The sequence below is a fragment of the Oryx dammah genome, unplaced genomic scaffold (assembly GCF_014754425.2).
Source record: "Oryx dammah isolate SB20612 unplaced genomic scaffold, SCBI_Odam_1.1 HiC_scaffold_29, whole genome shotgun sequence".
Classification (NCBI taxonomy): Eukaryota; Metazoa; Chordata; class Mammalia; order Artiodactyla; family Bovidae; genus Oryx; species Oryx dammah.
In genome coordinates this window covers 41186091-41200002 of record NW_024070213.1, presented here as the reverse complement: position 1 = coordinate 41200002, position 13912 = coordinate 41186091, and the positions used below count along the sequence as shown (strand labels likewise).

General features: G+C 35.9%; 1 protein-coding gene and 2 long non-coding RNA genes across 5 annotated transcripts in view; 1 reads left to right on the top strand and 2 right to left on the bottom strand.

Annotated features, from left to right (window-relative positions):
• The window catches only part of LOC120858543, a 45940-nt gene extending 33538 nt beyond the window's left edge, over positions 1-12402 (top strand). Inside the window, exon 3 of the long non-coding RNA XR_005719888.1 lies at positions 11550-12402. This is a non-coding gene — a long non-coding RNA (uncharacterized LOC120858543). The remainder of the gene's footprint in view (positions 1-11549) is intronic.
• The window catches only part of LOC120858537 (protein bicaudal D homolog 1), a 252137-nt gene that overhangs the window by 7042 nt on the left and 231183 nt on the right, over positions 1-13912 (bottom strand). The window contains exons 9-10 of one of the 3 annotated variants that reach the window (XM_040234666.1): positions 11406-11414; positions 2748-2823 (exon numbers count right to left, since the gene is read on the bottom strand). The exons of 1 other annotated variant lie outside the window; for it this stretch is intronic. In XM_040234666.1, coding sequence (XP_040090600.1) covers positions 2748-2823; positions 11406-11414 — 85 coding nt within the window. The remainder of the gene's footprint in view (positions 1-2747; positions 2824-11405; positions 11415-13912) is intronic. One more of the 3 variants, XM_040234664.1, reaches the window with a different exon arrangement.
• On the bottom strand, positions 4596-7514 carry LOC120858544. The gene is made up of 2 exons (XR_005719889.1): positions 6479-7514; positions 4596-6432 (listed from the first exon to the last, which is right to left on the bottom strand). It is a non-coding gene; the product is annotated as an uncharacterized LOC120858544 (long non-coding RNA).

The following is a 13912-nucleotide window of genomic DNA, read 5'->3' as shown; positions in this document are numbered from 1 at the left end:
CATAATTATGTACAACACTACTCTACTTGGGGTCTCTCTTCCCAAAATCTTTGAACTCTTATAAATGTAGTTTAAATGGAGATATGCTCCTCTGCACTAGTTAGGACAACCAGTGATAAAAATGATTTTTCTTATCTATTTTTAAAATGTAGTAAGTAAACACAGGAGAGCTGGAGGTTCAACACGAGGACTAAGAAAATACTGCATGGCAGGATGTTTCCTCCATCCTCAGATGACCTGGAAATAGAGAGGCAGACTTCCCCATGGACCTGAGTTTCTTTCTGTTAAGTTTGCATGATTTAAAACAAGTTTCTTTTTAGGGAAGGAAATATATTATTCAGCATAAGTTATGGCAAGTAGCATAAGGTGGTCACATCATACAAGAGGGATAAGTGTTTGAAGACCCATGGAGTTCAATAATCTTCTATATAAAGGAAGGCAAGCATTTCTCTTTGACCCAGTGAAATGTATAGCGGCAGCGACTTCCCTAGTGTATCAGATGGTAAAGCATTTGCCTACAATGCGGAAGACCCGGGTTCAATCCCTGGTTTGGGAAGATCTCCTGGAGAAAGAAATGGCAACCCACTCCAGTATTCTTGCCTGGAAAATCCCATGGACGGAAGAGCCTGGTAGGCTACAGTCCATGGGGTGGCAAAGAGTCAGACATGACTGAGCAACTTCACTTTCACACACAGGTTACAGCTCACTTGGCCCAACACATTATGTTGTTCATGATAATTAAAATTATTTTTCATTATTTCTGATTTCTTAAAGTGACAGGTTACAAATATTTCATATTATACTATTTTTAACTTGCACAAAATATAATTGTACTGTGTATTTTACGTGACAGAGGCATATTTTTAGCTTACAGATTAAGGAATGACTTCTAGAATATAAATACTGTATTTGATAAATTCTAATCAAATAATTTAATCATAATAATCATAATCACTTAATCATAATAAGTTCTAATCATTTAGTCAAACTGGTTCTCAAAAAAAAAAAAGAAGAAAAAGCAAGGTGAAGTAAAATTAAACTTAGACAGATTCCTCATTAGCCTTTCCATTTCTTATCTAACTGAAACACTTAAAACAGTAGCTTTCTCCACTCTTTGCCCAGGCAAGTTACAGAGATTATGAGATTGCAGATTTCTGTCTTGAGAAACGGTTAGGTACTAAGAGTGGTTAGTAGTAATTAAAGATATTGAGAACACACTGTGGGCCAGGCCTGTGCCTCCCTGAATCCTCCCAATATCCATTCTCTTTCTCACTTTACAAGTAAAGAAATGGAATCTTAGCCAGCAAAAGCAACTTCCAAGATTACACAGCTAGTAGGTATTAGAAGTGGGAACCAAACCCAGATAAGGCGACTCCAGAATTCATTCACTCACTGAACTGTCACGTGTCTGGCACTACCCCAGCCTTGGGTGGGGTGAAGGGGCTTTTCGGAGAACAACTAAGTTAAGAGCCCATGTTCTTCTGCCTTACAAACAGAGAATCCCACTGAGATGGATTTGAACATTTGTAATTATATTAGTTACTTCGTAATTGAAATTGCTCTACAGTTGGCTGCTGTTATTAAATAGCATTTGTATGTTAGTGAAGAACTTTCCTGAAGTAAAAACCTTGTTGCTGGAAGGGGTGGGAACAGCAGGCTGAGACATCAATTGGAAGACACTAGCTTGGGGCCTATTTAATCACATACTTTCTCCTGCTAACTTGCTGTTCCACTTAAATAGCTAGCTGCCCAAATGCCTCAGAGACCAAGCCACACTGGGGCTTTGGCTGCTGCTGCTTGTGGAAAACATCTGCAGCTCTCAGCTCTAACCCATGACCAACATGCAGCCTGCTACTGCTGTCTACTACTCAGACACACATGGAAGTACGTCTGGGCCTGCCCTTACTCAAAAGAAACCTTGCCCTGGGAGAAGAGCAACAGTCATATTAAAATAAGGAGAGAACAACAAGCTGGCTACAAAAGCCAGAGCCACATTTTAAAAACTAGATACCATCAGAGGCCAGTAACTGGAGATGAAGGATTTCAAGAAAATGTTTAGGTCTTGATGGGGTGCTCTGATGCTTGTGTCAAAGTTTGCCCATGAAATTTACCATGAAAGTAAATTCATGATGTATTTGCAATGCTTTTATTGGAATAGAAATTGTTTAGCTTACTCTCCAGGTTACCATCCAGGGAGTCTGTAGATTTGCCTTTAAAATTGTTTAGTGAATCTTACATAAAGGCACTATCACTGAAAATATTCTTTTTTGAATGCCAATTACAATGTTCTCTTCATCTTTCAATTTCAGTTTCACTGAGGGTACTGAGTGGACAGAAAACAGAAACACTTCCGTAAAATTGTCTTGGAACAGACATTAGATATGCTTTATACTCTCCTAATTGTTTGCCTGAGTAATATATTCTAAAGCAAAAGACAAACAACTCCAGGTTTTATGTTTTGAAAGGTAATGAAACCCTGGACTAACCCAAGGATTTACTCACAAAAGGAAGCTGAAGGCAGCCTGTAGTCTACCTGTTAGTGACCAGTAAAATAAATTCTAGCTCTCTTGTATTTTCAGTGGGCACATGTGAACTTCAGGAATCCAATGTGTGTTTGTATAGTCCATGTTTGAAATAAAATGTGGCAAGTAATTAGATATAAGAAGTCATCATGTGGGAAAGGAGAGCTTGGGGTCTATGGAACTGACATGCGGCTGTGTGGGAAGAGTAAGGACGTCTGAATTTACCTGACAGTTGGGCAGTCTTGCCTCCCGGCTAGTTGTGAGCACTGTGGCGGTACGGAGGCAGCAGGCTGCTGACAATCTATAAGAAACTGATAAATTAGACATGTATACAAAGAGATGGCAGAGCAACGTGTTAGTAACAGTAATTTAGGCAGTCGCCTGAGAGATTTAGTGAGGAATGTGTAGTCACACAGAAACATCTGAATTAAGCTTTTTTTCCCTGAATGATGCCAATAGAGAAGACAAGGCTTTTTCCTTAATTAAACACAGTATTTAAAAATTAGTGAAACAAAATTAGTAGTGAAATTTCTCAAGTACATTAGGACATACATAGCCATTCATGTTTGATGCTTGGTTACATCTACAAATAAAAGATGTATTAACATAATGAAAGATCCTCAAGTTCTAAACTCAGATTTGCTATTCCAAAATGTTTTATATTCACACAGCTGACTTTATATTTGGACACACAGGTATATTGTTAATCCCACAGATATATTGAGAAAAGCATGCAATACACACTTTTCCATGATTAACAAAAGGATATCTAAGAAAATTAGCTTCACAGTTTTCTGAAAATAGATTTTATTTATCAAAAGTAAGACTTGTTAGAAGTCTTAGAATGTTTATCTTATTATATTAAATTGTTAGTAACTTGGATTGATGGAGAAAGCTAACCTGAATGAGAAGTCTTTTATTTTTGTCTTCTGAAAATCACATAACTCACATTAGGTTGACAAATCACTAGCTGTTAAAAGTTCATTCTTTAGCTGATCAGTTATGTTACTTATCTACTCCAAGGAAGACTGTGTTCTGAAATAATGAAAGAGCAGTCTGTTTGCTGATGTACTATAATCACCTGCTAAGCTAGTTAGAAATGCATACATTATATTTCTACAAAAAATTTTGCAGAAAAAGTTCAAATTAAAACAAAAAATTCAATTATTTTTAATTGCAGAATTTCTTCTTACTAATTGCTTAGACTATGTATCTTTCCCTATATATTATAGAGGTAATAGTTAAGCCAAATTAATTATAAATTCTGGATTTAAAGTCTTGAATTAATGAGCTTTTACTGAAATTTACATTCAAAGGCTTGAATCTAAGCACTACTTGTTCTAAAGTCAATATATTCTCTGTTACAACAAAACTTGCTGTATAACTCGAAAATATCAAAATTCATGATGCTTTTATAGAAGACATTGCAAATACACTAAAGTTGTCTGTGATGGAAAGTAGAATATAAGATAGGCTTGACTTAAATTCATTCAAGAGAACATCACTGAAGAGAGAGGACCTTTTCATAAGCTGGTCTTGGTTCCAGAGTAACTTATTAATTACTGTTTTTTAATAGGGACAATATCCGATTAGTTGAGTAGCTGTTGTTCAGATTATCATACTCAGTAAAAGTCTTTCAAATATAACAAATATTTCCATTTTCTTAGCTTTGGCAAATTCTTTTCATTTTTTTTCTTTAAGTCTTTGTTTCTCCATTTTGCAGCTTGATTAGCTCAATGATTCCCTTTTGTAGAAACTCAGGAGTCTTAAAGGATGAATTCCTTTATGCGCTTTTCATTTTTTTCAGTAGCCATGATAAAGGATAATTTTAGACAAAGTTGTACAAATTTAGACAACTGTTTTAATCTCGCCAGCAGACCTAAGTTAAACAGATGTATGCTGCCCTCTTGTGTTACATTTGAGTAAATGCAATAAATACAAATACAAACACTTGGGAGTCTAGCTTGCTTTTTCCTATTGCCAGCTCTTCTTGCCATTCTGTGGAATGGCAAGCCTCAAAATTAGAGTTTTTAAATGGTTTAAATTCTTTTCTATCTCTTATTTCCGTAAGATTTTTCTTTTCTTTTTCTGTTATTACAGTCACAGATTTTTGTTCATTTAAAATATACTTTGTGATGAAATTCAGAAAACAGGCAAGCAGGACCACAATGCACCTTCTTAATGAATTGTTTGATATGTGGTGGATATTTCTTACATTTGTAGTGAAATTATAATGCTTCCAGCTAATTATTATTATTATTTTGCATTTATTATTTACAAGTACTTAGCTAAGTGTTATACTTAAAGAATTAAAAACAAATTCTATAGGTATGGTGGTAAAAGATTTTAAAAAGAAATCTGAAAAATAATTAATTGTTCTGACTCAATTGTCTTCTGAATTCCTCATCTGTGGTTAACAGTCCTCCAATGTGGACTCGGCTAACCCAGTTGAACAGCAATGTGTATTTACCATGTACTTTGAAAATGAAAGGGGAAGTTGGGAGGTTGAGAAAATTCCTTCCAGCTACGAGATGCTGTGGGGTTTACATGATCTCATGTGTTCTTTGTACGTTTACTCTGGTAGACTTATTCACAAAGGAACTAGGCCTCATCTCATTGCTTTTGAGGGCACAGAAGATTAGAATTATGTGACTTAAGGAGGAGGAGTCTCAGAACATCGGAAGTCACTGCTGTCATCTGGGGCCACCAGAATTTGTTTCAACCATTCAGCAATTTCGTTACTAAACTCCCATTGTGTGTCTGAAACTGTTAGGTGTTAGAGATAAAAGGAAAACAGAAAATATGGTCCCTGGTTAATTGAGAAAGACAAGCAAATTCAACAAACAAAATAAAGTGTCATGACAATGATGATGATGATGAGATGTAGCGGTGGTGGTAACACCTAGTAGTACTCATTCATTGCTTACCATGTACCAGGCACTGTGTAGGCACTTAATATGTGTGCTCTCCTTTAACCGTGTTTTATTAACCCCGATTTGTGGATTACAAAAGGGGGAGAAATAGGTTAAGTAACTTGCCAAAGTTCACTAAGAGGTGGAGCTGGAATTTGAATCCAGAATTGAATGATCCAAGGGCTGAGTTATATTTTGAGACACTTCACTGCACTGTTTCCCATGACAGGGAAAAGTTGGGCTCTCAAAGCAGAAACAATTCACTAATCTAAGTGGTCAGGAAATGCTTCTTGGAGGTTGTGGTATCTAGGTTGTACGCCTAGAAAAGAAATTAGTTAAAGAATTTAGCAACTATAAGCTGTTTATGGCCTCTACTAATAGTAATACAATATTTTACAAAATGAAAGTGCTTACTTGAAATGCCCAGAATTTGATAACACTATTTATATTATAAGGCTATAGGCCTGAGAAATGTCACAAAACTGAAGAGATTGTTAGTGCCTCAAGGGCAGAGATGAATAAGGGATATTATTGTTTAACACATCTATATGTCCTGATATACATAGGAACTTATTTTACATTCCTCCATAAACAAAGAGTCCAGTAGAAAGGAAGATAGAAAAGTGGAGAAGGAAGGAAGGAAATTATTTCATGAATCAATATGATGTTACTTCTCCTAGGAACTATATATAAGTTTTAAATCTTAGCAACACTCTGCAGTTGTTATTTTCACTATTCCTAAGAGGAATAGTAAGTATTTTTGATCTATGGGACTATATTGAAATCTCTTATCTACTGAGACTATTTTTTCATGATCTCTCCCACCAAAAAGAAATACAGAACTTGGCATCATGGTAGGTTCTCCACAAACATTCGTTGATTTAGTTAATACATGACTACATGCTAGGAAGCAACTGAGCAAAGATATAGACTTTTCTGATGTTAGGACTTATCTTCTACTCACTACTCTGGTTGTCTGTCTGATTGATGCCAGCTACCTCTATACTCACTACTCTGGTTGTCTCTCTGATTGATGCCAGCTACCTCTAGAAATACCTCTAGATACCCCTGGCATGACCGATTCAATGGACATGAACTTGGGCAAACTCTGGGAGAGGGTGAGAGAAAGGGAAGCCTGGCATGCTGCAGTCCATGGGGTTGCGAAGAGTCAGACATGACTTGGCAACTGAATAACACCAATGTCTAGAAAATATCAGACCCATATTGCCAAAGAAACATAAGAACTTCATTAGACAGTTGACAGTAATTTGAAGGCAGCTAGTTACCTCAAAAACACAAAGAAAGATAAAAGGTACAAGAATAAGGATAATATCCAGTTTCTATAAAGAGGTGGCTGAAAGTGGCAAATTTCATTGGCAGGAAGGAAAGTCTTGTCATATGGTTTTCCTTCACGTATCTACCATTTTTAAACTTTTCCATGCAGTTTAGAACACCAACCAATTTTCTAAAAGTCAATACCTTTGGGAGTCCATGAGCCCACTGGTGACTGTTTGGGAGAGCCTCTTGAGGAAGGAGGCTAGGAACACCTCTATGTTTTTGGCCCCATGTGTGTCTCAGATGGCAGTGAGAGGAGTTGGTAAGGACAGTGTGCAGCTTCAGGGGTGGCTTCCTACAGCCAGGATATTCTGATGGGGGCAGAGCAGCAGCTCCTTGTGGCTAACAGTTTCCTACAGAATGGCCTGCACTCCAGTGCCTGGTTTTCCTGACTTAAGAATTAATGCATCCTTATTATTTCATGAGGTATTTTCTATACCACATCGCCTTCCCTCATGACCATACACTGTGTCAGCTGCTTCATACTTTCCCCTGGAATGATTTCTATCTCCTGAGTTTTCTTCAGGCTAAATAATTCAAGTTCTTCCTCACAGGGCATAATCTCAACCTCCCATACCCTCCTCTTTGCTCTCTGACCATGCTCCAGTTTGTGTACAATCTTCTAAAACTGAAGTGCTCAGAGAGGAAACCATGCATAATAAGATATAACAGCTTGACTGGGGTGGCAGCATCCTGCCTCACCTGAGCCGTCCCGATTCTATTAAAAAAAAAAAAAAAAAACAGAAGCCTGCGTGTCATTTTTTTGGGCAGCAACATCAGACTGCCAACTTCACATGAGCTTAGTTTGTCTGAAGATGGTGCTGTCAAGTCCTATCTCCTCCATCCTGTACTTACAGTGTCAGGAATTCCAATGCAATATTTTATATACTTTTAACTTTATGTTAATCTCTAATAAGTTTCACCTCTTCCTACCTGGCGCATCTCTTAGGTCCTATTCTGTCATCTACCATATCAACTTCCTCTTCCTTTTATTTTTTCTCTCAAGTTAGAAAATGTGACAGTCATGATCTTGATTCTTCTCAACTCTATGCAGGTGAAGGGTTGAAATAAATATTTTTAATTCAAGGAAACTCACAGAAAAAGATATACACAAGCACAAATTCTAAATGAAAATCCATACTCCAATTTCAGCTGACTTTCTTTTTAGCAAAAATCAAAGTAGAGTGAAGTTACAGTGATCAAATCAGTCTTGGAGAAAACAAAATTGATGATAGAATGTGAAATTTGAGTTGGTAGAAAATAGAAATTTTTAGGCATTGTGTACCAAAGTAGAGACATAAAACTTGCATATCGTATGTTTTTAGTCTCCCAACTCAGGAACTCTGAATATTTGTGGATAATAGCACAAAGGTGTTCTTCACAATTAATTACTGATATACACACACTCAGCTCTTAAATGAGAGTTTTACACAGTAACCCATGGGACTGGATAATGGGTACATCACAATCTCCTTCCATTGCCCAGCGATGCTTCTGCAGCAATTTTTTTTTTTTTATGGTCTCTTTGCCTTCCTCTTTATTCTTTCTCTTCTGTGCTCTTCACCTTTCATCCATATCAGCATAAGACGTAGGTCCATCAGAGAGATCTTAATGTTTAGACTCCCTGCTCCATAAACCAGTAGGTGAGGGACATTGAAGAAGTGAATTCAGTCCTAGCCTCAGCTTTTCTGTTAAGTGAGGACATTAAATATCAATCCTGCAGATCAGGTGAGAGGATGTTTGTGGAAGCATGAAGCCCAGGGCCCATGGATAAGAACTGGTCATCGAATAACACATGAGGGGCCAAAAGGAGAAGTCAAGATGACCTTGAGATTTTCAGTTTCAAGAAACAAAGTCACTGCCATTAAAACAGAAATTAAAAGGCCAAAATAGACCATATGATAAAATCATCTCAGCAAGTCTTTGCTCCTTTTATTACGTTCATCTAAAATGCTCTTTTCTCTTGGACTGTTCAGAACTAACAAGTTTCGGGTTTTACTCCTGACCACCCCAGAAGGAAGTATCTGTTTCTTCTAAACTCTGTTGGTACTTATCTCATTGTCTTCAGCTTTTGAACACTGTTTGCCTTGCAGTGTATCTAAATTCTTCAGTCATGCTATGCAGTTGACAGAGAAGACCCTGCCTTATAATTCTTTGTTTTCCCACAGTCCTTTACTTTGAGAATTTGTACGTGATACAGAATACCTGCTAATATACTGATTTTGCCTTCCCTAAAGGATCACTAGATTTGTTTATTAGTTACATTATCAATATCATTGTGTGATGGGTTGATTTGAGACAGAAAGAGTACAATTTAGACATTCCTGTCATCATAACATCCTCCTAACAAAAGGAATAGAAAAGAGAAAAATACTCTCCAGTACTCTCCAATAAAGATTTTAATGCTAGTTTAGTGATACCAGGTGACTAATGATTCTTTAATAAATTTTAAGTCTTTGATGTATAAATCTTGAAAATAATTATAACTGCTATTATTTAAAATAGATCAAATAACATCAATACTAAATTATTCCTCACTAAATCTATAAAATGAGTAATAGTGTGTTAGTGAATAAACAGAAAAGTAAATGGAAAGAAGCATCAAAATACATTCTTCTTGTAGTAATAACTTGAACACTTAAGTAGTCCTACGGATGCCTATACACATAAACTGAAAAACAGACATATACAATAGAGAATTTAAGAAAAATTTAAGATAGAAACATCATATAAAGAAAAATAATGAGAGCATGAGATAGAAACATTTACATGGATATAAACAGTAGATAGGAAAAGTTGAAATACTTTAAAAACTCTAACGATGAACTTAATGGTACATCAGCACTAGTAAAAATGGATAGCTGTGAACAGCTTTTAACATTTTATAATCAAACACGTAGAGTTGGCTATCTCATCCTTTTTTGCCAAATATATCACCTAAATTTCTCTGGAAGTACCCACAAATAAAACAATTACATAATTTCCGGCTACTCAGGAGTGTAGTCTACAATTTATGTCACCAGTCACTTCAGCCTTAAATTTACATCAGCGTTTAACACAGCAAATCCCCTTATTTGTTTATTCCCTTATTATAGTCAGACAATCATTATTCATTAAAAATTTCCAGGGAAAAAAGCAGAATTGTTGAAACACGTAAAAATATTTCAGTATAGACAATGAAAAAATATGATCTTTAAAAACATATGACTCTTTAAAACATCTGGCTTTGCCTTCATATAAATGACAACTGTGCATAGGTTATCATGCTTAGGGTACAAGCATTAAAATTGTCTTCAATAATACAGAATCAGAGCATGACTCGCTAAAGACAGCGAACATTTATAGACTTTTCAGTGATTAGAGATTAAATAAAAACTTTCACACAGCTTTCCACTTGCTGTCCTGAGGAATATCACATGACTAGCTGATAAAACAAAGCAATATTAATAAATCTATATTTATTTCAAACCTTGAAAAAGAGAAATATAAAAATGCCCTGCAGTATTGTCAACTTTCTGCTTCTGAACAATTTACAGTTAAACCATGAGCATGTGTGTAATTAACAGCCTATGTAGGAAGACATGGAAAATAAAGGGGAAGAGGGTAATTAGATACAGTGGCACCAAGAGGTAAAAGTACATTTTGCTTCCAGATTCTTATATCAATTAAGTACCTTTTAGAAAATAACTTTGTTCAGAAATGACCTTCTCAAGAACAGTGTCAGCTGGTACAAAGTTAACTCAGGATGGTGTGATGGTCTATTCTCATTAAACAATCTCAATAATAGCATGTATCAGATGAAGACCATCTACTCCTTTGAAATGTCAGAATTAATTCATCATCAAAAAGAAATAAGAGAGAAATAAGTTAAACTACAAACAAGAGGCCACTAAAAAATCAAGTGAAAATATATCCCAAACAAGAAAAATATATGAGAGACCACTCAGTGAAATGTGTTTGATTTTCTTATTTTATAGTCATTTCAAAAAATAGGGGCTCTGTATCAACCTAGAGGAGTGGGATGGGGAAGGAGAAGGGAGGGAGTTTCAAAAGGGAGGGGATACATATATATACCTATGGCTGATTCATGTTGAGGTCTGACAGAAAACAGCAAAATTCTGTAAAGCAATTATCCTTCAATAAAAAATAAATTAATTAAAAAAAAATAACACACACGCTAAAAAAAAAAATCACACTAGAAAATATTCTGAGAGGTTCAGGGCATCCTCTTCTGTAAAGCAATGGATTGGAAAATTATAGACTTTCACCAATATCAGTTGTTTCTTGGCTTTTTTTTTTTTTTAAGTAAAGAAGAACTACTTATAACATGTAATCCTCCATATTTGAGGAGGGGGACAACTGAGAAACCCCAAAACCAAACCAAAGTTCCTCACAAGAAAATTAAACCATATGTATAACTTGGTTAAAGGAAAAGCAGTATGTTTAAATATTAAATATTTTTAAAACCCAAGTTTACAGAAGGTGCTTATTCAGCTTTCAAAGAAAAGATTAAAGATCTACAATAACAAGCTTCCTAGTGTAAAAGTACTTGATTTGTAGAAAACTGAAGCAAAGCTCTTTCAGAAATAAATCTATTAAAGAAAATAAGGTTCACTCAGGTTTATAGCCAACTTACCTCTTTTTGCTTTTGATGTCAAGTAGTGCATAAAAAGAGAAAAAGATTTATGTTTAACTGATTCTCTGATCATAATGGCTTATTCCATAAACACCTACTCAGAGTAAATGACTATACTATACGTTTTGTTTGTTTGTTTTACAGAATCCTACCAATAGTGGTGGAGCTGGGACTTCCTGGAAAGTCAGAATAGGTATTTAAGATGAATTAAACAACATCCACATTGGGCATCTCTTCCTACTCTAAATTTCTGATTTCAGTTCTTATGACCCAAACTGATCATAGGCTGATTTTCCATTGTTAATAAGACAAAATCTTAAGTACAATGAAGGACTGGGAGGTGAAACTCAGTTTAGAGCAAAAATGGACTAGATGAACAGCATCAGAGCAGCAAAAAAGTCCTTAACATGAGGAAAGCATATCTCCTTAAACTAAAAAATGTACCAATTATATATCCACCAAAAGCATGTTTAATTAAAATCACTGTCCTGCTCTAAACCATTATCCTGCAAAGTAAATGTATATAATTTCATATAAAATTTTAAATCATATAAATGCAAATATTTGAAGTTATCAAAGTTTCTTTTAAATAATTATTTTAAGAGTAACAATCTAACCTAGCCCATCTTTCAAGAACATTCACTGACAATGGAGGTTACATGAGGGGCTCAGCTCAGGAAGCAGTCCCCCTAAAGGACACTTGATTTGTGAACTGGACACACTGAAGTGAAATAAAATTAATTTTACACCAAAAAAAAAAAAAGAAAAAGAAAAGAGGACATCTACACTCTAGTAATGAACCTAGCCAAAACAAATTTGGCTCTTACATGTACAGTTTACAAAAACTTTAAATTTGTGATATGGAGAGTATACCAATGACTTCTTTTTTGGCTCAGAGGTGACTATGAAATTAATGGTTATATGACATCTTTATAACTTTACATTTACTTTTTTAGTAAACAATAGAAAGCAATAAAGTCAACCATTTTGAGGTTGTTTTTTTTTTTTTTGTCCTCTCATACCTTTTATGCATAATATACTGGGAAACAGCCAAGAAAACCAAACAAGCATCAGCAGATGGCTAAAGAGAAGGATGTGTGGAAGAAGGCACATACAGCTATGCAAGAGCAAAACAAGAGGGTGGCAGGGTGTTTCACTGTTGTACAATGAATACAGTGCACTGTGAATCTTTCTGGTTGATTAGCTGTATGAGTTCAATGCCTAAGTCCCTTTAAGTAGTCTAAATTTAGTAAGTGTAAGGAACTATATTACATAATTTAAAACAAAGGAATAGGAAGTAGCAAGTGTAGGCTTTTTGTGAGCATCAGAACTACTTATCATTTGCACCATGCTCTCAGCCAGAATTAAGCTGCTCCTTCAGACCCTGCCCAACTTGCTCACAGTGGCTCTCAGGGAGCCACTGGAACCAGGTTTAGCGTGTACAAAGGCCACTCCCCAAACTGCTAATGTGCCTCAGAAGAGTCTGATTGGCTGCCATGTTGATGAGTACCAGAGAAGCGTTTCTCAGTTAAGTCAGTGGCCCCCGTAGCCACTGTAACAATATAGATATACTTTTAGAAACTGAATCTCATATGTTTTGGGAAAGAAAGCAAAATGTTAGCACACTTCAAGAATTCAGCATTAATTCTGAATTAATTCTGAGTTTCGTGCCTTGTAGAGTCAGATTATAACACTTAGACACTTTAAATTGTACTAAAAAAAGTTTGCATTATTAGATAATGGGAATTTTAAGATATTTTAATATATTAAAAACATGGATTGTACACAATAAGACCCAGTCCCAGTCATGGAAAGAAGAATTTGTATTCATTGAATCAGAGAGACTCAGAGTTGAGAGAGCTCCCTCACTATTCCTTCACTGTAGCTGTTCACGTATCCTCATAAATGTAAAGGAGAGCCTGCAGTTGTTAATTTAAAGATTAGCTTTCCTGGGTATCCACTGTGTCTTTTAAAATTATGTTTTCCTTATTACTTCTTGTAGATGAAAGACATCCCTTTGAAAACTGCAGTTTGAATATAACATCCCAGGGAATGCTCATAATCAGAGCATTTTTATAATAGAATAGTTACAGTGAGGAGATCTATACAGTAGAATTCAATAGTCTGATGCCAGCAAGTTGGATTAAATAGTGTGAGGAGCATAGCATAGCTGATGGCCTTTTTCCTGGGAATACAATGAGGGAGAGGCCCTACTGGCCATCACAATGGAGTATTGTACATTTTCTTTGCATATGGAGGGCTTTGGGATCTGAAGGCAGGGCCGTGCCAATGGCAGACGGTTATACACCTGACTCCCTGGAGCAAAGGATACCAAAGAAACCAAGGGTTAAGTGCAGTAGGTAAGTAATTGAGTGTAGTCTGGTAGAATAAAAGCTGTTCTCTGACTTACAGGTGAGGAGCATGCATAGTAGAAGGTGGTGAAATAATGTGCAGTTTTAATATTCAGTTTCTGGACAAGTCTGTCCTTCGGTGGCAGAGGTTGGTCA